The sequence below is a fragment of the Chaetodon trifascialis genome, chromosome 1, assembly GCF_039877785.1.
Source record: "Chaetodon trifascialis isolate fChaTrf1 chromosome 1, fChaTrf1.hap1, whole genome shotgun sequence".
Classification (NCBI taxonomy): domain Eukaryota; kingdom Metazoa; phylum Chordata; class Actinopteri; order Chaetodontiformes; family Chaetodontidae; genus Chaetodon; species Chaetodon trifascialis.
Window position 1 is genome coordinate 9,244,522 of NC_092056.1, and position 25,924 is coordinate 9,270,445.

Consider the following 25,924-nt stretch of genomic DNA (forward strand, 5'->3'; position numbering starts at 1 on the left):
CTCTGAGTGACCCCGTCTGTCGCCTGTTTAGTTTAATCCCTATTTTTTGTCTTCGGCAGAATTGAGGCTTATTGGTTTGGAAGGACTGAAAAGTAGTGAAGTAGGTTTAAACTCACATATCCGCTGAGATGAGAGGAGTGAGAGGATGGGTCATCCCACTGATGTACATTTATCATGAAGCAAAATGGAGAAATTGTTCGAAGAAGACATGAGGATATGACGTGTGCTGATTCATATCCTCATAGTTGATGGATGGCTTGTGAGTTCTCTGACTTGTGATTAGTAGTTTTAGCTCAGTGTTTCCATTTCTCAGAGAGCTGATAAAGACACCTTAAATTCAAAAAGCAGTTTGAGAGTCCTGTATTAATCCCACAGTGTGGAAATTTGAAATGTTACAGCAACAAAGGGAATACTAGTAAGAAACATCTGTAAGAAAAGTAAGATATGATACATGAGTAAACAAAACAGTGAGTAAAAATTGAAACAAGGCAGGATAAGTAAAACAAGACAATGCTTCAGTTACACATTACTGCATATAGGAAATGAAGAGTTAAGACCGAGTTCATGTCTGCGTGTGTGCTTTCTGAGACAGACATAAATAATGTGCAAATGTTTTACGTTTGCTGAGCTGCCAGAGCATTTATCTTTCCGGAAAGTTTTAATTACATATCAGGTTCAAGAGAGATGTGACTCATATAAATCTCCTGCTTCTATGAGCTCCAGACTTCTCTCGGCAGTTTGTCTCCGCAGAGTGTATCCCAGCAGCATTTCTTCAAATATGACTGTTAAACACGATCAAAACCAGTGCGCGCTTACATATGGAGGCGTTAACAGCTGATGAATTGTGCACGTGCTTACATTGAGCCAGACGGTCTGGGGGGGTTAAATGTAAACATGTAATGTGTCTTCACGTAACGTTGACCACGTCAATGTCCAGTGTGCGTGTGTATGTGTGTGCGTGTGTGTGCAAGGGTGCGGCGTGTGCGTGTGCACGCAGTCTGATTGATTGCTGTGATGTAACTGTGTTTTGGCACGTTGTAATACACTCCTTTTCCAACAAAAGAGTGAACCCAGCAGCTTTTTTCGGTAGTGGGGGGGAACGCCCACACCCGAATTTATCCCTCCCTTCTTTTGAAGCGAACATCCAATCCTCTTCCACTTCTGAGGTTGTACAAGCAACTATTTAAAAGCGCTCCACAATACAATCCCATCTAATATTACATTACCACACAGGGAGGACAGCGTCTCACACGTGCCAGGAACATGCATTTGCAGATGTGAACTCTGCGCTTGAAGACTTTGCAGAAGACTCAGTCATACATCGTTTTTGCTCACGGAAACACCGAAAAGTGTCCAAATCATGGCAATCCTGACTCATTTTACGACAGCATGCTGGAAGAACTTTCAAGGCGACCGGCTAAATAAGCAGCTTTTCTTCATTTTACGCGCCTTACACAAGTCAGCAGCCAGCGAGGCTTTTGGGATCGCGGCTGGAGAGGAAGCCCTGCCTGAACAATTGATCAAACCGGCGAACGTCGGCGAGAAACCTTTAATCAAGACCCTGAAGGAGATGCCTGGACCCAGCACCTTATCCAACTTGATCGAATTCTTCTGGAGAGACGGGTTTAGCAGAATTCATGAAATTCAGGTAATGTGTCCAAATGCCTTTTTTGTACTTTATCTCGTTTGATTTTGACAGATGAAGACATCTCTTTGTATTTCCCACCAGTGGCGAAGAGCCTGTAAATTCTCAGCGTCAGCTAAATTTGCCACCTATGCGTAAAATGGCACAGGCCGTTGCGTAAAAGCGCACCAGGAGTTTGGCAGCTGATCAGTTTTCCACTCAAATTCACGTGAGTTACATCAAACACTGAATGTGTTTTGTCTATGACAAGTTGCAGCTGATAATCTTGTCACGAAACTATTTGGTCCCAATTTCTGGAGAAGATCTGAGGATAAAAAAAAAAAAGACAGGAAATGCAAATTAGCCAAATTTAGTCGTCAATCGACACGTCAAAACAAGACAAGATGAGAACCTGTTTTGTCACGTACCCTGTGATGTATTCTCTAGATTCCAATAAGTCACAGCTGATGATCTTATGTTGAAGCTGATAATGACACGCACTGTATCATGACACATCTTTAATTGCCCACGGTAAGATGAAGACGCTCGCCCTCTTTTGTTAAATTCCACTATTTTCATCGTCATTTTAATTATTTTTAATTAGATGTGTGTATTGAAATTTAAACAGCGCTCTCTCTTACCCCAGATATTTGTTTACGCTTCATAAGGTATTGTTTCTTAATTTGATCCGGAAATTACTCTCAAGTGATAAGATTGGATAGTTGCTTACTAACATATTTTATAAGAGTCAAGAAATTTCATTTAAAGCAGTATTTGAAAAGTCATGACTGAGGATAAGATCAGACCAACAATAGGTCATGGAACATCCCCAGGTTCCTCCAAGAGCTGGTTATTTGATAAACAGCAAGAGCAGCTGTGTGAATGCTACCATTTTCTGCAGGCATTGAAATATAGATATCCACTTTTGCTGACACAGCAGTCAGATTAAATCAAGGTAGGCCTTATCTGAGTGGTGGGTAATTGAAGATTTAAAAAATATCACTGTAACAGACTGGTTCTACTGGAGATCCAGTGACACCACTGGTTTGGCTGGCGTACAACACTATTCAGCTGAAATGAATTCAGTTACAATTACTATTTGATCTCCATCAGTTGGATAAAATTGATAACAGATTTGTTTTTATTTGTAATACATTTACATTTATGAGCTAGTTTGTACATTTAGATTTCTTCTGACTCACCAAGTTTCTCTAAGTGAAGCAAGTAAAAACTACTTATTAATTGGTGTCACTCCTGCTTTCTAGATGAAGCACAAGAAGATGTATGGCAAAATTTTCAAATCCCGTTTTGGGCCCCAGCTGGTGGTCTCAGTGGCGGGCCGTGACCTGGTGGCTGAGGTGCTGAGGGCCGAGGGCGTGACCCCTCAGAGAGCTAACATGGAGTCCTGGAAGGAGTACAGAGACATGAGAGGCCGTTCCACTGGCCTCATCTCAGCGTAAGTCCCCTTTAACGTTTGACCTTCAAGGTAGGACAAGGGCCTCCTGAAATGATTGACCTTGGGCTTCGATGGGAAAATCGCCTCAGTTTCTATATGTATAAATGGGCACAGCGCAAAACTTTGTGGCTGGGCTACATCTCCAGGATCAGCCCACCTCTAGTGTGCATGCTCTTGACTTTTCAATAGTCTGCTCTTGTTTCTATAGTCTGAAATACTGTACCTGCCACATCCTTTTTCAGCAGCCTCGCCGCTATTACCTCTGTCTGCCAATGTCTTGTATTAAAATAAGATGTGGGATTGCCAGAAGTTCACCGTTTCTCCTGTGTCCTGTTTCCCAGTGAGGGAGAAGACTGGCTGAAGATGCGGAGCGTGCTCAGACAGCTCATCATGCGCCCACGTGACGTCGCAGTCTTCTCTGATGACGTGAACAAAGTGGTGGACGACCTGATAAAGAAAGTTTGTTCTCTGCGCGAGGACTCTGACGGAGCAACTGTGTTCAATGTGAATGACCTCTTCTTCAAATACGCCATGGAAGGTTGGTAAAGGTACTCCAAAGGTTGTTTGTGAAGGAGCTGGAAGTCGGGCGGGATGGATTTGAGAGAAAGAGAAAAAAATAGGAAATAATGCAAACTATGTCATTCAATCCTCTCACATTTACATTTTCCACGCGATGATTCTTGTCAAGTCCTGACAATCCATCAACAGCAGCAGCTGAAACGTACAAACCGCTGATGTGCATCTATGTTAGATTCCAACAAACAAGTGATGGGTCATGAATAATTGTTGCGGCTTTCCATCTCCTCCTCTCGTTTCCTTTGTCTTTACAGGTGTGGCAGCTATTTTGTACGAGTGCCGACTGGGCTGTTTGGAAAATGAGATTCCCCATGAAACCCAAGATTACATCAGTGCACTGCACCTCATGTTCAGCTCCTTCAAGACAACCATGTATGCTGGGGCGATCCCCAAGTGGCTGCGACCCATCATCCCCAAACCATGGGAGGAGTTCTGTCTCTCTTGGGATGGCCTCTTCAAATTCAGTAAGTGGTGTACAGCTCGTACTTTTCCCCCAATAAATACCTTTTAGCATAGTTGTGTGTTGTCTACTGGTGTACTTGTACCATCCAGAAAAGTCAGGGTACAAAATGTGAAAAAACAGAATGCCATGATATGAAAATCCTTTTCAACCTATATTCAGATGAATACAGTACAAAGACAAGATTTCTAATGTTCAAGCTGATACACTTGAATGCTTTTGTCAATATACATTTGAATTTGATGCCAGCAACACGTTTCAAACAAGTTGGGACAAGGGCACATTCCACAGGTAAACAGGTTCTTTGGTAACAGGTGATAGTATCATGATTGGGTATGAAAGGGGCATCCTCAACAGGCTTGGGGGTCCACCAGGAAGGATGGAGCGAGGTTCACCACTTCACCACCACTGTTCAAGAACAAAGTTTCTCAAAGCCTGAAAGCCACTGAGTGGCCGTGACCTTTGATCCCTTTGGCACTGAATTAAAAACCGACATGATTGTACGAAGGATATTACTACACGGGCTCAGGAACACTTCAGAAAACCATTGTCGGTAAACAGACTTCATCACTCCAGGTTTGCAAGTTAAGACTCAACAATACCAGAAACGCTGCTGACGAATTCATGTCCCATTATTTTTGGATGTCGTGTCCTCCAGGCCAAAGAGGAAAGGCACCATCCAGATTGTTACTGGCACAAAGTTCAACAGCTAGTATCTGTGATGGTATGGGGTGTGTGAGTGCCCATGGCTTGGGCAGTAGGCAGTCTGTGAAGGCACCATTAATGCATAAAGGCACATACAGGTTTCAGGGAAAACATGGTGCCATCCAGATGATGTCTTTTCAGGAACGTCCCTGCTTATTCAAGCAAGACAGTTCCAAGCTGCATGCTGTGCATTACAGCAACGTGGCGTCTCAGTAAAATGGCAGGTGCCAGACTGGCCTGCCCACAGTCCAGAGCCGTCTCCCTTTGAAAATGTGTAGTGCATTATGAAGCACAAAATATGTCAGTGGAGATAACAGACTATTGAGCAACTGAAGTCGTATATCAAACAAGAATAGGAAAGAATTTCACTTTCAACACTTCAGCAATTCATGTCGTCAGTTTCCTGAGTGTTTTTAAAAGAAAAGGTGATGAAACACAGTGGTAAACATGCTCCAGTCCCAACTTTCTTTGAATGTGTTCTCAAATTTACAATAATTGAAAAATAGTAAATAATAAAAAAACAGTTAAGTTTATCAGTATGAACATTTAAATATCTTATCTTTGTACTGCTGCGATCGACTGGCCACCGGTCCAGGGTGTACCCCGCCTCTCGCCCGTTGACGGCTGGAATAGGCTTCAGCACCCCCTGCAACCTCGAAAGGGATACGCGGTATAGAAAATGGATGGATGGATGATCTTTGTACTGTATTTAATTGACCATGGGTCGAAAAGGATTTGCAAATCGTTGAATTCTCTTCAACTTTTGTGGAATCGAGTTGCAGGTTCTAGTGAATTATCTGCTTGAGGTCGTTGAAGGATTTTCATATTAAAAGGGTATTCCAGAAGTTTAGTACTGCACCTCTAGGAAGTTGGTGAACTTGCAACGGACAGATTAAAAAGAAAACCAAAGGGATTGGAAGCAGAGGAGGCAGATATATCCTGCCCCAGAAGACTTGACACAACTGTTTTAACAGACTGAGGAGCACTCCTCATGACAAGTAAACTAATGCCCCTGTAAGATTTCTTGTCCCTTTGCCCAAATCTTTAAAAAACTTTCTTATAAGTGGTTTTTGAGTTGTAAACATGTTAGATAATGCTTCCTCCGTGGTGCGTTTTAAAATACAAAGCCGGAAAGTTGAAGTCTGGTCGAGTATTAGCAAACTTTTTTTTTGCATAAATAGCCTGGCATCAATAGAAAGGAATGTTGATTTGCATGTAAATCTCTTCTGCTGTATTATGGGGTTGTGGGAGTATGGGGTCCATCTGTTACATAACCTCCTCTTTCCCCTCTCTCCTCTCCTTCACTTCCCTCTCTCACCTCCCCTCAACCCCCCTTCCATTCATCCCACCTTCTCTGTCTCTGTCTGATCACAGGCCGCATTCACGTTGATAAGAGGCTCTCAGAGATCAAGTCCCAACTGGAGCGGGGAGAGGAGGTGAAGGGGGGGCTGCTTACACACTTGCTCATTACCAAGGAGATGAGCATAGAGGAGATCTACGCCAACGCAACGGAGATGCTACTGGCTGGTGTCGACACGGTGTGTGTGTGTGTGTGTGTGTGTGTGTGTGGCTGCAGGACGTGTGCAGAGAGGGGCTTGAGGAGAGGTGCAGTGAGTGTGGCTTCAGCAGGAGGTGGAGGGGTTGGGAGTAGCATGTGTGTGTTGGAGTCAGTGTTGAGTTTCAGGGGTTGGGTTTCTGGCGCCATATCCGTGCCTGTGTAGCTGTGCCAGCGTCAGGTCAGATCAGTGAATCGGGGGGTTACACGGTGTCCCACTGACAAACTTGTTCTCACTCAGATTTAGTTTCTTGTCATTTGTCTCTGTCTGTTAGATCTACACAGGGGGGCTTTTGTCTTTTTTCCCCCTCTGCCAGACATCTGTGTTATGTGTTCATGCGTTTCCACGTTAGAGCTTAATTAGATAGCACCTTGCAAATAATTAAGATGGCTGGTTTAATGTCGTTTTTGGGGAATTTTATACCTCGTTAATTGGCAGTTTAAAGAATATGGAAATGGGGAAACTTGTAGGGAGCAGGGGCATGATGAAGAACAAAGATCCCGGGGCCAGATTTACACCCAGGATGTTACTTTTGCATGGCTGGCGCCTCAACCCACTGAGTCATCAGACACCTCCACATGACACAACTCAGGCAGAAAATGAAAGATGTGCAGAAAAATGATATTTGTTATTACACACATTAATATCTCTGAGACAAAAAAAATGTGTTGCCTGATATTAGGAATCATTTCTCAACTGTGTCACACTTGTCTGGTACACATGTGTGTGCATTTGCATCTGTGTGCATACTCTGTGCACATGTGCACAGTTGCTGCCTAATTTGTTTGGGGTACTGTCAGGTTAATGAGAATTATGGGTGTAGATTGTTTTGTTCTGAGTTGGGGCCACGGGATAAAAGGGTGTGTGTGTTTTCGTTGAACTTGTTGCAACGGCCACGTCCTGGTAGGGGGTGGACTTAGCTGAGCCATTACCTGACCCCGTGGTGCATTTGCCTTTACTCAGCACACACAAAGAGCTGTCAAGACACGTTAGCCACAGCCAGAGTTATAGCACAGACTGGGCAGAGGTGAGATGGGCTGGGGGGGGGGGGGGGGGGGCAGAGGGGGCTGCAGAAGAGGGACGCTGTCACGAAACAGCGAAGATCGGGGAACTGGCGTCATAGGGGGGACGGGGGAGAGAAAAAAAGAGTGGGATGTACGATGGATGTTAGGAAATGAAGAGAAGATGTGGGGGATAGAAGGGAGAGGCCTAAGCCTTTTAGAGCTCTGTTTGGATGAGCTTTTGTCATATGATTCCTCTCTGGCTTTGTCTGAGGTGTTGCCAGCGTCTGTCCCAGCTGGGGTTGATTAGGTGCAAGTTGGTTGATGGGAAGAGGGCGATGACAGACTGGGAGGGAGAATCTGAGGAAGAGTAGGGGGAAGAGGGAACAGTGAAAAGGATGGCGAGTCTCAAACAAGGATATAGACTTTTCTGCTCATTAGTCCCTCCACTGAGAGATACTGACCTTGGACTGACCTCTGGGGTCTATTCGGTGTGATCTTAGCAAAAACAAGGCATCTCCTCTTCCACACATGCATTTCACGACATGTATGAGTATCAGAGTGAGGAGGCCGGATGAAAGGATAGACGGGGTGCCAGGGAAAGAAGTAAGATATGGGTTTGGGCAACATGGCCTACAGTACAGTCAATGAAGATGTGATGTGAATGCAGGAAAGATGACACCTGTTTTCATATCATTTGCTCATCTGCCCACGTCATTGGGATTAAAATGTCAGTGTTGGGACAATTGAGAACAGTGAGATAACTGAGTACGTAGGGTGGTTGCGATAGAGGAAAGGGGAAATGAAAATGATCAGGGTGTGTCACAAGATGTGTGGGAAGTGTTGGCAGAGGGAGCCCACTGAGGAGGAAGTGATCGAACATGATACACAGCAAATTTAAAAAAACAGAGGGAGGGAGAACTGGCTTCAATTTGAATTCTGTGATATTATAACTGGATTACTTCTAATTCTCTGTATCCTCATTACATTTGATATAAACAGCACAGTAATGCTGCTAAGTGTTTGGCACAGTTCAGTGTATTCAGGGATAAAGGGCTGAGAGTGCAGCTGGTAGTGGAGTGGACTCGTCTGCTTAGCACGTGGAGTTGGCCCCCCTCTCCCCTGAAGCCCCTCAGTGTTTCCCAACACTTACGCAACATCACAGAAACTCTTATATCAGCTTGTAGTCAAACCTGTTGCAAAACATCAAGAAAAAAGGCAACAGATTTCATGGAACATACTACATATAATTAAAGAAATACCCTCTTATGTTCTCCTAGACATCCTTCACCCTTTCGTGGGCCAGCTACCTGTTAGCCCGCCACCCTCATATACAGCAGCAAATCTTTACCGAAGTGACGAGGACTCTGGGACCTGGAACAGTGGCCACAGCCGAGGATGTCCCTCGTCTGCCTCTCATCAGGGGGCTGGTCAAAGAGACTCTCAGGTGCATAGTTTTTTAAAGTCTTCCAGTGCCAGTGTAGCTGTCAATGTCTCACTTTTTTTTTTTTGGTTTACTCTCACTTGCAATATTGCAATGTTAAAGAGATTTAGAAAATTAGGGGTTGTTCATTATCTTCCTCGCTGTGTCTGGTTATCTTACAATTAAACTTTGTAGAAGATTAATGTATAGTGCTGTTGAATAACAGTCTTTGTGCACCCCTCCCTGGGAGCAGGCTTTTTCCAGTTCTCCCAGGCAACGGACGGATTACCCAGGATGACTTGGTGGTGGGCGGATACTTCATCCCCAAAGGGGTAAGACTGATGGAGACATAATAGATGCGAGTCTTCTAGTGTGTGCTTGTGCTGAAGAAAAAGCGTGACCATAAGAGCCGGCCAAAAACATTACAGTGGAACCAGATGTAACCTGATCCCGCATTACTCATCTCACTCTCGTACAGAGGCATGTACAATAGCACAGCTGTTTTCATTACACAACAGACATTTTTCTGTTTTCCCACTCTGTTAGACTCAGTTGGCCCTGTGTCACTACTCCACATCTTTGGATGAAGAGAACTTCCCTGATGCTTTAGACTTCCGACCGGATCGCTGGATCCGGAAAGATTCCACAGATCGTGTTGACAATTTTGGCTCGATTCCCTTTGGCTACGGCATCAGGAGCTGCATTGGCAAGAGAATAGCTGAGTTAGAGATGCATCTAGTTCTCACAAGGGTAGGGGATTCATCCACTCTTGGCCACACACACATCCATGTTTGTGTAAATATATCAACCAATATGAATGAATGAAGTGTATGCTGTTGTGTCATGCATACAACTATGTAAGCAGAAAAACAAAGAAAACCAACTCAACTTTCACTCTTCTTCAGTCTTCACACCTTCATTGGCTACAGCACAAACCACTGACCAACATTTCCTCTATATGACTATAGACATGAGAGTATATACTAATTAAATAATCCATCTTGCCTTCTTTTCCAGGCTTTCCAAACAATTCAAGCGAGCCTAAACTAAACAATCATCCCAATTTGATCTGTGTTTTTGCTTCTTGTGCAGCTCATTCAAAGGTTCCACATTGGCGTCTCTCCTCTCACTGCCGATGTTAAGGCCAAAACACACGGCCTGCTCTGCCCTGCTGCCCACATCCACCTGCAGTTCACAGACAGGGAAAACTAGACGCGGACTTCTCCCCGTAAGGTCTACTGTACTGTATGTTTTTAAAGTGCTGATTCTTTGTTTTTTAATTAAATACACTGCTTTTAGTACACCTTCCACTGTTAGATTGTAGATAACGAGCTGAGACTGAGGTTTTACTCAGGCAAGAGACGTGTCTCACTTTCTCCTGTTCGTTAGTGAGGAGGACACAGAGATAGTACCGGACTGACAATGTAAAGACTCTTCTTGTATGTATATTATATGTACTTAGTGGAAACCACTTCAGCTTGGACTGTTTTTATTCATTTTATTCAAAATAATGAGTGGGAAAAATGAACTGCAGTCTATATACTCAAACTGTATTATTTTATATATTGATGTGCATTCATGTATGTAATAATGTGTGCACACACATTAATACATAATCACAGTTTCCTCCCTGAGCATGAGAAAGTAACTCACTGAGAATGTTGAAGGGTAATCATGAATGTACTGAAGATTTGCTGTTTTAAGAGGTACAGTATGTATATAATGAGCTTTATTTTAAGACTGTGTCACAAACCAAAATTTTGTTGCGGGTAGCTTTTTTTTTCTTTTTTTCTGGCACCACAATGGTTAGTAACAGTGAGTTGCATCAGATGATTTTAACCCATGTATATCCATGAAATAATAAACACAGGTAGGAAAAACTGTAGTTGTAGGAAAAAAAAATTCCAGCGTTTTTATATAAAAATTAATTTGATCACCCTGTGAGTTAGAGCTAATGAATTAACCACCATAAACTGAATTAATTAGAACATTTGCTCACGTAATGAAGTGTGCATCTATTTTTTTCACACATTTGGGTCCAAAAAACATGTTCAGTATTTTTTTTGTTTTATATGCTGTTTGTGTGAAGTGAGCACCAGTTACATTATGGTTTTACTGAGAAAGATAATGTATGTTAAGTTTTTGTAAGGAGAAGAGACAAGTTGTTGGATTGTACCATTATGAAGGATCACACTGGTTTGCACGGAGGAAAATGGAAATCATATCTTTGTATTTATCTGCTCTTTTGTCTTTCTGTACCTTTTTACTGTAGTTCCAGTGAAACTGGGAAACAATAAAAAATATCTAATTATTTTAACATTGTATGTTGCCCTTTGTCAAGATCCACAATGCTTTTAAAATATTGATATCAGCAGCATATTTAAGGCAGAACATTGCTAAGCAAACACTTAATACATTTATAGATACTACAAACATAGAAATGGAAGAAAACAAGGGATAACTAAATATTTACTCAGTAGTGTTTGAGAGTTAATTAACAGATTCCAGTGACCCTATATTGTGCACACAATAATTATTCAAATCTTTATTATTATTGATCTTATCCCATAGATTTACAATAGGACTAACATCTTGTGCTTAAATGCTCTTGAAAAATAGGCTCTGGAATGATCCTGTGAATTCAATATAGCCTTCTTGATAAACTGATGATTAACTCTGATTGAAGCATTTTACATGTATTCTTATTATTGGTGCATGTTCATCTTTTTTATATGACCTTTGCTCTGCGGCTTTGGCTCTTGTGAAAATATAGCCCTGTCCTAAGTGACTCAGTCAGCCAAATGCCCTGCATTTGCTGTAAACTAATTTCGGTTCACCATTGTTATGTACGTAGTAAGTCTCTGATTATTAATGAGTACTCACTACTTGGAGTGATGTGGAGTTTCTATAAATAAACTTCTGAGTAGGACTGCTTACACAATACGCTGTACATCTTAGTCTCGCGATATGTTGTCAACGAGACCATAAGCGGAAGTAAATAATCGCCATGGCATGGTTAGCTCGCGGCAGAGGATAAAGTAACTAGCAAGAGAAGCGTGGATGCTCCTTAAGTTTAGCGGATAAAAGACATGTATAACCTTCAGTGTTAGTTGGTAGAACTTTGAGAAATAATAGTGTCGCTTGTCTGCATTTCCTCAGTAAATACATTGCGAAAGTGAAGAAATCGTGTAGTGCGTTTGGGGCCTGGAAAGACGAATGCTAACGTGGCTAACCTGGCCAACGTTCAGACGGCTGTTTCGCTAACTTCTCTTTTAGCATTATAGCCTAGCCAAAGACTTCAAGTGGCTAGTTTCACCAGATAATCTCGGCTACCATTTCAAACAGAGAATTAACACCATCCCAGCAAGCGTTAACTCTGGCCGTGGTGGAGAGAAAGTTCGGCTGGATCTAAAATGATCATTGAAAACCTTGATGCCTTGAAAACATGGCTGTCTGATACCCTCGAGCCTATGTAAGTAACGTTAACTATTAGCGACACCTCTTTAGCCCAGTCTGTTGCACAAGCTAATGTTAGTTAGCAAACATACAGTATACCCGGTGCTAGGGTGTCAGTTACAGATAACGCTGTTTATCCACGTCATTTTAAGTTACTTTTTTCGATGTTCGTGTATTTCATTTTTTTTGTTTGTTTGTTTTTACAATTCCAGCTGTGATGCAGACCCTTCTGCCCTTGCCAAGTATGTTGTTGCTCTGGTGAAGAAAGACAAAACTGAAAAGGAACTTAAAGCTCTGTGTATAGACCAGTTGGATGTATTTCTTCAGAAAGGTAATTAATCACCGCTTCATGAACGCTTTACTCTGCAAGCATTTTCTTTCATCTTTCATATGATCCAGTGTGTGTTTCGGTTTATTGTGCTTTAAGATATAATCTGTACCTTCTCTCAGAGACCCAGCCGTTTGTGGATAAGCTGTTTGAAGCCATTAACAACAAAAGCTACCTCCCGCAGCCAGAGCAGCCATCCTCTCTGGTCAAAGTTGAGAAAGATGAGCAGAAAAAAGACGAGGTAATTTAAAGCTTCTTAAAAACTTTAGTATATGACAGCTATTGATATAAGACTTCTATTAATATAGAGGACCTCTCGTGCATGTGGCCATCTTAGTTAAGCAATATTAAGTGAAGTTACTCTTTTTTTCCCAGAATAATCGGGAAGAAGAGCGAGAGAAGAAGTTTTCTCGGAGAGTGAATCACAGCCCTCCACAATCAAGTTCCCGCTACAACAGAGATGGCAGGTTTGTGAAACTACCTCCTGTATTACCTGTTTGCTGTTTGTCTATCAATTTGTATTTGCACTGATTATCATTTCTGTGTTTACCCAAATTTTCAGGAGAGGAGATGATCGCAAGAGAGACGACCGCCCCAGGAAGAGGGAGTATGACCGCAACCCACCAAGGAGGGACTCTTACCGTGATCGTTACAATCGCAGGAGAGGCCGCAGTCGTAGTTACAGTCGGAGCCGCAGCCGGAGTTGGAGCAAGGATCGCATCCGAGACCGCGACAGAGAGAGGGACAGGGATAGGGACAGGGACAGAGACAGAGACAGGGATCGCGATCGCAGCAGGAGCCGGTCACACAGCAGAACTCGGTCCAGAAGCAGGAGCAGAGGTGAGAACCTGATTGGTGCATCTAAAATAATCTTAGGCTGTCCACACTTGATTACCAGCAGGATCACTTTGTGCAAGTTTAAACCATTGTTTTTTTCTTATAGGGAGAGCGCAATGACACAGAAACCAGGGTTTTGAAACACTACTTTTACATCTTGCAGTGTTCTCAAATTCCACTGCATTTGAACTCTGACCCTGTTTGTTGCAGACTCTTGTCTGTCCAGACAGATTACGGTTTATCAGCAACACACAAATACAAAGATGATGTCATACATCTGTCATGTTTAAAGTTGTAATCCTTATGATTTCAGTGTGATTTGGAGACACCTGTAGTTGCTGGTGGTCACAGCACGTGTGGTTTAAAACAAAAAGTCACAGAATTCTGGGCTAATAAATAAACTATTGTTGCATTAATAAAAAAGTCAGGCAATTATTTTTCTTTGTACTTAATTCAGTGGGAGATCAGAGTTTATGCTGCATGTGGCATGAGTCTCTGAACAGCAGGTCACAGTGAAAGGTGTTGGTTTCCTCTCTGAGGAATTGAAGGTGTGCAGCCTGTCACCTGCTGCTCTTCATCAAATAGCTCACTGTGACTGCTCCTTGTTCCATTACTGCCTGCAACATTTCAAGCTGACCTGCTGTCAAAAAAACGCTGAAAATGACCATTGACATGCTTTGCAGATGTGTTTTTAAGGAATGGTAGCAGTCAGTGTCAGTCTCACTGACACGCACATTGTGTTTCCTGTGACAACGTCGTAATATGAGTCAGCTTGTGTTTTTCCAGTTAAATATTGGTTTGTGTTAGCACTGATTTAATACAGCATTTCATTATACTGAGCATTGAGAACTGACATGTCCCAATAGTGATAGAGGCTCAGACAGCTGATCATAAACAGACTAATGATGAATGGATATTGAGGATTGGCTCAAATAAGGACAAAAACAAAGAAAACAAAATTTAAAGTGTAGTAATGTGTAAACAAATCTAGTTTCTTTCAGGTATACGTGCCATAATGGCAGTTATTTCACTTTTCCACATGGCCCCTCTTGTCTGTTCACAGAACGAGATTCTGGGAAGTTGAAGTACGATCACGATCACAGGTCAGAGAGTGGTGATGGCTACACCCCAGCAGCCCTGGTCTCCACTGCGACCACTTCACACTTCCCTGTGCCGACACTGAGCAGCACCATCACAGTCATTGCCCCCACCCACCATCACAGTAACAACACCAGTGAGAGTTGGTCAGACTTCCGCCCTGACCACCCTGTGGATCGTGGCCCTTTCATTAGGGGACCACCCCCTCAACAGAGGAAGCGATGCCGTGACTATGATGGTGAGAAAAGATGATTATGAAACTTATTTAGGGTGGGTTTAATTGTCATAGTTCTGTGTGTTTGATCTTCTACATGTGTCTGCTGCTTTTTCCAGAAAAGGGCTTCTGCATGAGAGGGGACATGTGTCCTTTCGACCATGGAAGTGACCCGGTTGTAGTGGAGGATGTCAATTTGCCCAGTATGCTGCCCTTCCAACCTCCACCAATCCCAGGTGTGGACCCACCACCGCCCCCAGGCCTGCCACCACCACCACCTCTCATGAACCCCCCACCTGTGAACCTGCGGCCCCCTGTGCCCCCACCAGGTGCCCTTCCACCCAGCCTTCCACCTGTTGCAGGTAGGAATTCAGAAATTTCTCTGAGATTTGACTTTATTTTTTCTATGACACAGGGGTTCCGGAAAAAGAAAACTTTGTTTATATGCACTTTTGATAGAGTAACTGATACAGTTACAGAACAGCAACAAACAAATTAACAAACAATTTATATGAATAAGCAATCCATTGATAAAGAAAAGTGAATGAAATGTGAGTATTGAGGTCATGTTAATTTTTTTCTACAAATTTTTATACAAAACTCACACATGTAAATTAAATTGGATTGTAAGATTTAGTATTTTCTTTTATTCTGTCAAAAACAGGTCCCCCTCCTCCACTTCCTCCTCTGCAACCATCAGGCATGGATGCTCCTCCCAATTCTATCACCAGCTCCGTTCCCACCATCGTCACATCTGGGATGCGTTCGTCACATCCGCAGGCCTCTGTGCCGCTCTTCAACTCCGGTAATGGCTGTATGTCTTTTAAAGTTACAGATTTAATTTTATGTTTACAAATCACTATTGCTGTACCTAGCTGTGCTGTTTTATGAGTTAAGTATCCTCTCTCTCTCTTGACTAGGCACCTATGAGACAGATGTGTATAATCCTGAAGCTCCCAGTATCACCAATACTTCCAGGCCAATGTACCGCCATCGGGTCAATGCTCAGAGACCCAACCTGATTGGTCTCACAATGGGAGAGGTGGACCAGCCACCGAGAGGTATTGTTCATATCAGCTGAACAATCTGAGCTTTGAGTAGATTGTCTTATCACATGCATGCACTGTCCCTCCTACCATTAGCATGCCGAGTACTTTGGCCAATGTGATGGCCTGTTGTGCTTCACAAACAAGGAGCCTACCAGTTTTCAGTACATGCTACTGTGATTGTCTGTTTAAAAGTCTTGCCTGTTGTGTCAGAACTGACCTGTTAGTGTTTGTCCCTCACCAGATAAGATCCCAAACAACAGTATGAGGATTGTTATGGAGTGTGATTCGAGGAAGAGACCAGGTGTCTCCCATGATGGAGGTCTACTCCCGAAGAAACCTTGGTTTGACAAGTAAGACGTCCTTTTCCTGTAATATCAAAATAAAAGTCATTTGTTGACTCATTAGATGAGGATGTTTGACAGAGATATGTTTAATACTTTCCTCATTGCATTGTTAAATAATTTCTCTTCTCTGCTCAGACCCAACTTTAACAAACCCAACCACCAGGGCTACCACAAAAGACCCCCATTCTCTCCTAACACCAAGCTGCTGGTTCGGCAAATTCCCCCAGAGCTCAACAACATCAGCAAACTCAATGAGCATTTCAGCAAGTTTGGCACCATCGTCAACCTACAGGTCAGTCCCTGTGTGCTGCTGTAGATGTGAAAGTCACAGCTTTAATGGCTAGTAGTCATTCAAATATATAGCTCCTTTGTGGTGCAATCAGTGATGCAGTATAAAAGTATAATAAGCTTCACTATTGATGTTTAACATGTAAGGGAATGTTTGAATGAAGGTTTGGTTTGTGTAGTGATTTAATTTTAGTCTTTGTTATTGGCTTTTAAAACTTGGCTCATAAACATCTGATAAACCAGTAAGTCAGTAAAAGAGGTTGAGGAATGTCGAGAATAGAGGTACCTAAAATAAACCACCCACCCTTTTCCAAATACCGTCTGCTGTAGTAATATAGTTGTATATACCGTTACTGTGACACATGGGGTGGATAAGGTGAAAATCAGTTGCCCTTGTGTTGATAACCTGTCAATGTTGAGGTAAAGCTCAGATGACTCACCCAGTGTTACCTCCAGTATTTGCTGTATGTAAAGCACTGTTCATATAACAGTCTCACTGTACCATCTTGTTTTTTTTTGTACAGGTGGCTTACCAGAATGACCCAGAAGGTGCACTGATCCAGTTTGCCTCTCCAGACGAGGCCAAGCGGGCTATGCAAAGCACAGAGGCTGTCCTGAACAACCGCTTCATCAGGGTGCACTGGTTTCGTGATGATGGCAGTGATGGCCAGGGCCAGGGCCAGTCTCACTCACAGCAGCAGCCTCAGACACAGCCAGCCATGGTAAAAGCTCTTTTTAAAAGTGTCGTTCATAACACATGGTGGTTCTTGTGAAACCTGTTGTCTGAACACATACAAAAATGTTGCCATATTTGCTTGGGTCGAATTTTCCAGTCAGGATAAATATCCTGAAATATGATGCACTTGCACTTCTAGTGGATAACTGGCCAATGAATTTCAATATTTGTATGCATTTAAAGTACTCTGTCATTGCTGTGCTTTTGCTTTTGCACGGATATAGGGTCCATTGGCTTATTATAATGCAAGTGTAGCATGCAGTCAGGTTTTTAGGCCTGTCCATTATGCGGTAACATCCCGCAGTCTTCTCTTGAGAAAGAGAAGAAGAAATCCATTATAGAAGAGGCGGCGATACCAGTTCCTGTGCCAGCATCAGTTTAAATAGATTCAGTGCATCCACAGCTTGCTTTGTTGATTTGTCATTGTTGCTCTGTGAAATGTAACACCCGCTTCAAGGGTGTTTTTGATCATCTGTAAAATTGGGCATGGCACACCACAGTGCTGTTCTCGCTTGCCTTTCACATTTTGTCACTTGGAAAAACCTGTTGCATTAAAGCCAGTGCTGCCTCCACTTCCAGTTACAGTTTAAGAAGAGTGCTGTGAGTCATTCTAGCAGGCGTAGGTAGTAAGTAGATGATGCAGATGCACCTAAAGGTTCAGGACAATGAGAAAACTGGAATTGTTGTCTGACAGTGTTTATGTTAAAATGCAATAATGCATTAATCCAGACATAATGTGATTAACGTCTTTGTTGCTCAGCAGCCCTCCGCCACATCTCTGAAGCAGTCTGTCAAAGATCGCCTCGGACCCCTGCTCGCTACGAGCTCTGAGCCCTCCCAAGATTCCAGCATAGCCTCTCAGGTATGTGTGTGTGGGTGGTGGCGTTGACGGTGTGCTTCACATATACTTGTCCAAATCAGCAGGAGGTGTGTATAAACATACATTTTCCCCCCTTTGATGCAGAATCCTTCCAAAGTGTCAGTGAAGGACCGTTTGGGTTTCTCTGCCAAACCAGCAGCTCCTGTTGAAAAAGTAAGTGCCCCCTCATTGGTTTGGAGTATATGAAACTAAGTTTTTGGGAGTAATTACTGATCATAAGTTGTGTTGGAAGCCTCATATAGAATATATCAAAGGTAAAATATCCAAAACTATTGCTATTCTTTATAAAACAAGGGCTTACTGAATAGGAAATGCCTGCATATTCTATTCTATTTGCTTATATTGCCATATATGACATACTGTGTTGAGGTTTGTGGAAATGTATATAAAACTAACATATACCCTATAATAAAACTTCAAAAAAGAGTAATTAGAATAATAAACAAAATGAGCTATTGTGAACCAACTAACTCACTATTTATAAGATCTGGTGCATTAAAATTTACGGATATTGTGTTCTTAAAAACACTGGAGATAATTTTTCGAGCAAAGAATAACAGCCTCCCAGTTTGTATTCTTCAGTTATTTAAATTAAGAGAAGGAAATTATAATTTAAGAGGGTTATTTATTTTTGAGGCGTGTAAAGTGAGAACTAATGCAAAATATAAATGAGTTAAAATATGGAATAAGCTCAGTGATGAGTTAAAGTTAGGTAGTTCTCTGTTGAGTTTTAAGAAAGCCTTAAAACTTAAAATAATGAATAATTATCATTTACAGTAATGATTATTTTTCATAGAATGTATAGAATAGGCAAATATAAGCCTTGGGCTTCAGCCTGTTCCGTTTTTCGGTCACTCTATCATTTTTTTCTTTTCTTTTTTTTTTCTTCTTTCGTGCATAGTTGCAATTATGTATGATATATGCCGGCTAAATTGTATATGCATAATGGTTGATTTTGATGTTGGTGTTTTGTCACAAATACTGATTTTCTTTTGGAATTTCTCTCCCTTCAAATCGTGTAAATGTTATGTAATAATCACGTTTTCTCACCTTTTCAGGTGTTTTCGACATCCATGGGCCTCACAAAGACTGTATACAACCCTGCTGCCCTGAAGGCAGCCCAGAAAACCTCAGAGGAAGCCCTGAAGAAGAAGCAGGTGAGAGGAGAAGTGGAGGGAATTGTGGGAAAATGGGATGCAAGCAAGGAATTCTCATACTAACAACTAATCATGTCTTATAATTCCTTTCTCAGGAAGCCATACGGCTACAGCAGGACGTAAGAAAGAAGAAGCAGGAAATACTGGAGAAGCACATCGAGACACAGAAGGTAAAATAATGTGGAGTAGAGAGTTCAGTGCACTTCTTGGACATGCGAGTGTCTCTGTCTGCTTTTAGATTTAGGCGCAGCCTCTTTACAGAAAAATTAAATGCCATTGTTTGAGCTGTAAAACAGGTCTGACTCACCGCCTGAGCCACACGCAGAGTCCCCAGGCCAGCCAGTGGACTCTGCTTTGCTTTGTTTGACAGATTTACCAGCAGTGTTTGAAAGCTGTGTGGGATCTATGACTCATCTGTTTCATCTTCGTCAAGGAGGTTTAGGATCATGTGTTGACATGACTGTTTCTGCCTTTAAAGTGACAGGACAAAAATATAAAACAGCTTGTTGTTCCAAATGAAATGATCCATATCTTCACCACAGTTTTAAATCTTAGCCTGTCTCCTGTCCTGTGTCACTTTGTAATTATTCAAGAACTCCGTTTGAAGCGGCACAAACTTCTGATTCTCTGTTTTGTTTTTTTTTGCTTTGTAGCTCCTAATATCCAAACTTGAGAAGAACAAAGCAATGAAGGCGGAGGATAAAGCCAAGATCATGGAAACTTTGGGCATGTTAACCAAGAGCATCACCAAACTGCAAGAGGAGATAAAGGGAATTTCAAGCAGCAGCAACCCACTACGCATAGCAAAGAGCAAGGCCCAGGTACTGTTCTCTCCCAGACTTACATCAACCCAACACACAGACACCCACGCATCTCCTCACTGAGCGAGCGTTAGACACAGTATATGGTTTGCTTTGTAGTTTGAGTTAGTGGGAGGTGAGATTTGTATTTAAACAGCTTTCTCTCTGCATTTTTATCCCTTAGACATTACAGAAAATGTGTCTTTGGTCGTCTAAAAGTGCTTAGTCAAATGCAGCTTGGTTTCCTGTTTTATCCAGTTGCCCTTGGCTTTATGTCCGACTCGCAATGTTGTCTTTTCTAATGTGAGTAAATAATATGTTCAGGCACAGAAGGAACTGCTGGATGCAGAGCTGGACCTGTACAAGAAGACTCAGGCCGGGGAGGACACTGCTATGTTGAAGATCAAGTACACCCAGCTGCAAATTGAGGTAATGAGTTGATCTTGGAAGAGAAAGCTGTCTCTCAAGCTTCAGAGGAAGTGCTATAATGCTACTTTTTTAGCAGTCTTTTGTCTTGTTACCTTTAGCCTTTTCTCTTCGCTTCTGTATTTGTTGTAGTAAACAACCACGTACAGAGAAGAAGAAAGGCAAAACTTTCAAAGTCCTCTAGAGGCAGAGGAAAAATTTAGCAGTCAGTTGTCAGTCTTGGCAGTACATGTGGAGTACAGGCTACAGTGGGGCAGTTGAGAAACGCTGCAGCCTCTCAAGACCAAAAAAAAGGCTCGTCTGGTGTTTCCCAACTTCTTGAAAAGTGAAGGAGTTTAGCCCCAAAGCCCCGGTAACAACCCTGCCGACCTTTAAGAGTACTGTCTGCAGTTGAAAAGTAAAGCAGATTGAAGGTTTAGGTTCATGGGCACTGTACCAAACATGTCTGGACCTTTACAGACTCGCCACATGGGGGCACTTGTGCTCTTGTAACTTCAAATAATCTGTTGGAGTTTTATCTCAACAACTCTAATGATCAAGACATCAGCCAGATATTTGGGCTCTGTTTAACTTATTTCCATCCCTGTTTTTGTTTTTAACCCAGGCAGCGAAAAGGGGACTCCTGTCACCAGGACGAGGCCGGGGGGTCCACACTCGGGGCCGCGGTGCTCCCAGGGCCCGGGGAAGGGGCTCCAGAGGGCGAGGAAGAGGTGTGCCACTGCATGCGGTCGTGGACCATCGACCACGAGCGCTTGAGATTTCTGGTTTCGCAGACACTGATCGGGTGGACTTGCTGCCACACTTTGCTGTAAGTCAGCCTAAAATGAGATGACTGAGAGACACTATGACCTTTTGATGGAAGCTGGAGGTGGGAGATCAGAGGACTCTGTGTTAAAGGGCACTGCTAGCTTAGCTGTAGAGGGGGTGGAAATTCTCATTGCTCACCAGTCAATCAGGAAATGATAAATAAAACTTTCAGCTGTTTTCACATCGTACTTCGGATTACGGCTGGTAAAAGACAACTAACAAAAGACAAAATACACAATCTAAACATTGAATTAGTACCCCAAAGTGAGAACACAAAGTAAAATCAGTAAAAACAGTATTGGGTTGAGTATATATGTTTTATTATTTTAATTCTGTAATCTGAATTATACTCATCAGATACAGTGAAACCATGTGCGTTGAATTATTTTGATTGCTCAGTGTAGCAAAACAGTGCCCTCTGCTGGTTACAGCTGCACAGTGCAACTGACCCCCAGTGGTGCAACAACATAGTAAGACTCTTAATACCAATTAAACTGTGTTAAAGTGGCACATCTAGTGAGTCCTCTGGCAGGAGCCACCAGCATACAGTGACTGCAGTCAAGATAGAAAACTATAACCGGCAACAGTAACACCAAACAAGCACAGATCTACTTACCCAATACAGTTGTCAGCTATGCAGACACGGATACTTTTGTATAATGTGCACCAGTTCACCTTCGTCTCTCCAGTTTTCTGAATGTGTTTGAGTCTGAACAGTCAGTACTGCTAAGTTTAACAGCTGTGCTATGAGCCAACAGTGAGAATGACATAATGCAGCTGCAACATTAGAAGCAACGTGTAGAGGAAACACCCCCAGACCAAGAGATGTTATTTAAGATTTGCTGGTAGTTCATTCACTCATCAGGCACTTCCAGTGACCGATGATGCACGAGATGATTTTCCAGTAATTGCACAGGGATGAGTTAGTTTGTAAAATGACCAAACTGTTGTGTGTTAACGATTTTGAAGCAATTCGGAGAGATTGAAGATTGCCAGATTGATGAAAGCAACCTGTCTGCAGTCATCACTTACAAGACAAGAGCGGAGGCAGAGCAGGTGAGACCGCTACCTGCCAAGCACACACTTAAATACTCTTGAACCTCTTTCTTCAGAGCTTTTTGGACTCTATTGCAGTTGTCTGATTTGTATTTTCACTAAGTCCATTATTTTCACTCTGCTTGTCGAGTCCATAGTCTCCTCTAACCACTTGTTTTTCCTCTGCTCTCTGTTTTGTCCACCTGCAGGCGGCTCTTCATGGAGTGAGGTTCAACAACCAGACTTTACGTCTGGCCTGGCATAAGGCTGTCATGACTCTCAATGCTGCGGATGCTGATGAGGGAGAACCAGAGGAGGAAGAGGTTTGTGAACAGTTCTCACTTTGTATACGTTTGATGATGAGCCTAAAAGAGTGCTGCCACTGATCCTGAATACAAATCCACTGGGAAATATTTACTCTAGTGGTAAATATTTACTCTAGTGGTAAATATTTACTTTAGTGGAGGTATTTGGATGTTGTCTGTTCAGACATTTTATCTGTTATATGTCCTGTTACATTTAGAGAACACAAGAGGGAGCCATTACACATTACAGCAAGGCTTGTCTCCATGTGGCTTTTGCAGGGCTACTTTCATTAAGCTTTTGGTCTGTCATGAAGTTATTAGCATGATACTCTCACACTGAGAAATTAGTCCCTCTTGAGACCTTTTAAATATATTGTGCAAGATGAGTGCTGATGGTGCTCTAAAGAAAAGGTCTTTCTGCCCACATTCACTCCTTATTAGTAGGGGTGTAATGATGCACAGAATTCCCACTTCAGTGTATATGTTGGTTTTCGGGTCACGGTTTGTTTTGTTTGTCAGTGCATCAGGGAAAATGTTATTGGGAAAAACGTGAACATTCAACAGTGGATCATTGTCCACATGCTGAAGTATCCTTGGGCAAGATACTGAACCCCAAAACTGCCCCCGAAGTTGTGCCATCAATGTGTGAATTCATATGTATGTCGCTGTACGTCGCTTTGGATAACAGCGTCTGCCAAATGATTAATTGTAATTGTAAATGAGGAAAAAATGAATAACGCAGTTGTCAGTAATGCTCTCTGACTGTTGATAATTCCTGAACAACTTGTGCTTTAATCCTACATTCTTTAGACTTGAGTATGGTCACGTCTGCAGATATAAACACTCCTATAGCGTTAATTTAGCTGCACCTGATGAGAAAACCACAGTGCTGCCGTACAGCGGAGCAGCTGAATGTGCATTAATATGATTCACTTACTGTTACACTGTTTTAATCCTCTATAGAGAGTCACTCATGTCAGCGTGCGTTTTTCTCCCATCAGTACCCAGAAGAGTCACTGAGTGATGACGCATTGCTGCAGGATGACGATGAGGAAGAGGACGACAATGAGCCTCGCTCCTGGCGCAGATGAAGATCGGTCAGATGCTCTTCCCTGCTCGCACCGCTGTGGAAGACAAGCAACAATCCAGCAACAATTTCAACGCCTGTTTAGAAACCAACATGGCACGTTTCACTTTGGCTAGACTTTTTTTTTCCTCCCCTCACACATGTGTAACTGACAGAACAACCATGGTTTGATTCATTTTAACATGATGAATTTTTTTAAATGCTCTTAACGTAGAAATAGTTCTGTAATTTTTTTTTTGGTCACAAAAACACAAATAGTTTGTTTTGGACACGTGATAACTGATCACTTGTTGAACGGTCAGATAAGAAAACAGATCCTGTGTTGTAATTTAACTGAACGACAGACTGGTTTAAATGCTCTCGTGTAAATATTTTATGTCGGTGTTTAAATGATTTGTATGAAAGCTTGGCTTCTCAGTTGTTGGCTTTACTTTGGATTGTACAAAAAATAAAGAATTGAAATGGTCTGAAAACATCCTGCCAAAAACAAACAAAAAAAAGAAGAAAAAAAGACAAAAAAAAGACAAATTTGTGTGGCAGTGAAAAAAGAAAACTCCAAAAGAGCTGAAAAAAGACCATTTCAAAAACAAAAAAACCTTCCTCTTCCCTTAAAGAGCGAAATTCCTACAAAATTCCTACAAACCCTCTCTGAACACTTTTTTTATTTTGTTTTGGATCGGTAAGGTAACGTGTAACACTGATTTCCATGCCAAGGTAAGATGTGACATTATCTGTTTGTATACTTCTGCCAAATGTTAAAATTAGCTCAAATTATTGCCTAATGATCTGTACTTTCATAGCTCTGCTGAAATATGTCTAATCTAAGTACTAATATAACAGTAACTTAGAATATTTATGTTTTTTTTTGTTGCAGGAGCCGTCAGTCTGTGGAGCCCAGCGCCAACTCCTTTCTCCAAGAAGCTTCAACATTTTAGAATGTAATCTCTGTTAACCGTAACTGTTTTTATATGGTGCCAAACTCAGTGTTTCTGTATTAAAATACAATTTTTGTTGTCATCATGTTGCTTATTATATCTGATAATTGCCTGCTTCAAGTTCTTGAGCCATCGTGCACCTTTGGGTTAATGAAATGCAGCAGCAACAAATTACTCAAGCTACAGAATGTTATTTTATTCATTTAGTCAAAGTTGACAAGTTTCTTGGGGCATTTGACTTGTGTACTGTAAAAAAAAAATATCCATATTTATCCCTGTGGAACATTTGGGTAAATAAATGTATGAAAGCCCTGTAAAACATAGTCTGAAATGTAAAATATGGCTGTTAAACAGTAATCGTACTTGAAATTTAATCATCAATCTTGGCGAATCCTTTAGAGTTAAACATTTGAAGACTCAGCAGGTCGTTTGATCCGATGTGATTGACGCTGGCCTGACAGCATAACCAAGTGACCCCAGACCTGAACAAAAATGGATAAATAAAAGAAAATTAAGTGTTCATGTCGGATCCAGTTGCTTATAGTGAGAGATCGATAAAGAAAATAGGGTTTCAGGACCTTTGAAGCATTTTATATGTACCCAGCTTTCATAAGTTCAAAAGTCACCAGTGTCAACTCCTATGATGTACTGAAGCCACATTCATGTCATGCTAGAATGTCTGACTTGTAAATAGAGTTCACGTGAACATGCAGGCTGTAATTATGACAGACAAAGTGAGTTTTCTGAAAGCTCTGACACATCCGACGCGGCCCTTTTTAATACAGAAGTTTCTGAAAACAAAACAAATATGGACGCCTCACATCAGCCGAAGACGGCCGGTCATTGTAATTGCCTGATTCCAAAAAAGCTGTGAATGAAAACAGAATGCAGTCATTAGCAGGCAAACTTCAGTTTCACAAAATATTCCTGAGCCCATGCAGTTATGTCCTTTATACAATCATGTATTCACAAAGTGGTGAACCTCATCCAAACAGGTGTTTTTGGAGCATTCCACAGCTTCCTCAGTCTTTAGTCTCTCCTGTCCCAACTTGTTTGAAATGTGTTGTTGCATCAAATTCAGAATAAGCAGATATTTACACTGTTTGTACTGTTGTCAGCTGAGTATTGATGAAAAGGGAGTAGCAAATCATCACACTGCGTTTTATTTATGTCTTACACAACATTTTATGAATGGTGGTTGTGAGTCCATATATGATGGGAATATGTAATCCTGTCAGTGCACAGGATTTTAATCCTTATACAGTCAACTCTGATCATATGACCACCCTGATGATGTGAATGGTCATAATATTTTATATGTGTGTAGAGGGCCAATCGCTT

The 25,924-nt window shown here is 42.0% G+C and overlaps 2 protein-coding genes across 5 annotated transcripts; both read left to right on the plus strand.

Moving 5' to 3' along the window:
- Positions 1 to 1,209: 1,209 nt before the first annotated feature.
- Positions 1,210 to 11,118, plus strand: cyp27c1 (cytochrome P450, family 27, subfamily C, polypeptide 1). The gene is made up of 9 exons (XM_070969451.1): positions 1,210 to 1,648; positions 2,890 to 3,080; positions 3,422 to 3,618; positions 3,911 to 4,120; positions 6,196 to 6,359; positions 8,659 to 8,825; positions 9,055 to 9,133; positions 9,348 to 9,551; positions 9,894 to 11,118. The coding sequence occupies exons 1-9, from the start codon at positions 1,361 to 1,363 to the stop codon at positions 10,011 to 10,013; spliced, it is 1,620 nt and encodes a 539-aa protein (XP_070825552.1). The 5' UTR covers positions 1,210 to 1,360; the 3' UTR covers positions 10,014 to 11,118.
- Positions 11,119 to 11,786: 668 nt separating this feature from the next.
- rbm26 (RNA binding motif protein 26) lies at positions 11,787 to 24,224 on the plus strand. 4 transcript variants are annotated; one of them, XM_070961774.1, is made up of 22 exons: positions 11,787 to 12,273; positions 12,470 to 12,588; positions 12,708 to 12,826; positions 12,961 to 13,052; positions 13,148 to 13,425; positions 14,486 to 14,758; positions 14,854 to 15,096; positions 15,399 to 15,539; positions 15,655 to 15,795; positions 16,025 to 16,133; positions 16,263 to 16,419; positions 16,940 to 17,137; positions 17,915 to 18,013; positions 18,116 to 18,184; positions 19,090 to 19,188; positions 19,284 to 19,358; positions 19,842 to 20,009; positions 20,313 to 20,417; positions 21,019 to 21,222; positions 22,191 to 22,277; positions 22,466 to 22,579; positions 23,563 to 24,224. In XM_070961774.1, exons 1-22 carry the CDS (start codon positions 12,215 to 12,217, stop codon positions 23,650 to 23,652), a joined length of 3,039 nt encoding a protein of 1,012 aa, XP_070817875.1. In that variant the 5' UTR covers positions 11,787 to 12,214; the 3' UTR covers positions 23,653 to 24,224. The 4 variants fall into 4 exon arrangements, with proteins under 4 accessions (XP_070817875.1, XP_070817849.1, XP_070817857.1 ...); XM_070961748.1 differs by having other exon boundaries at positions 11,788 to 12,273; positions 15,399 to 15,548; positions 17,912 to 18,013; XM_070961756.1 differs by having other exon boundaries at positions 11,788 to 12,273; positions 15,399 to 15,548.
- Positions 24,225 to 25,924: the final 1,700 nt, after the last annotated feature.

Excerpts from the sequence above, each read along its gene's own strand:
- cyp27c1 (XM_070969451.1), top strand. The coding sequence starts at position 1,361 with ATGGCAATCCTGACTCATTTTACGACAGCATGCTGGAAGAACTTTCAA. Across the intron at positions 3,081-3,421 it reads TCCACTGGCCTCATCTCAGC|TGAGGGAGAAGACTGGCTGA; the intron begins GTAAGTCCCCTT and ends CCTGTTTCCCAG. Across the intron at positions 9,134-9,347 it reads GATACTTCATCCCCAAAGGG|ACTCAGTTGGCCCTGTGTCA; the intron begins GTAAGACTGATG and ends CCACTCTGTTAG.
- rbm26 (XM_070961748.1), top strand. The coding sequence starts at position 12,215 with ATGATCATTGAAAACCTTGATGCCTTGAAAACATGGCTGTCTGATACC. Across the intron at positions 19,359-19,841 it reads AGCACATCGAGACACAGAAG|CTCCTAATATCCAAACTTGA; the intron begins GTAAAATAATGT and ends TTTGCTTTGTAG. Across the intron at positions 21,223-22,190 it reads ACTTGCTGCCACACTTTGCT|CAATTCGGAGAGATTGAAGA; the intron begins GTAAGTCAGCCT and ends ACGATTTTGAAG.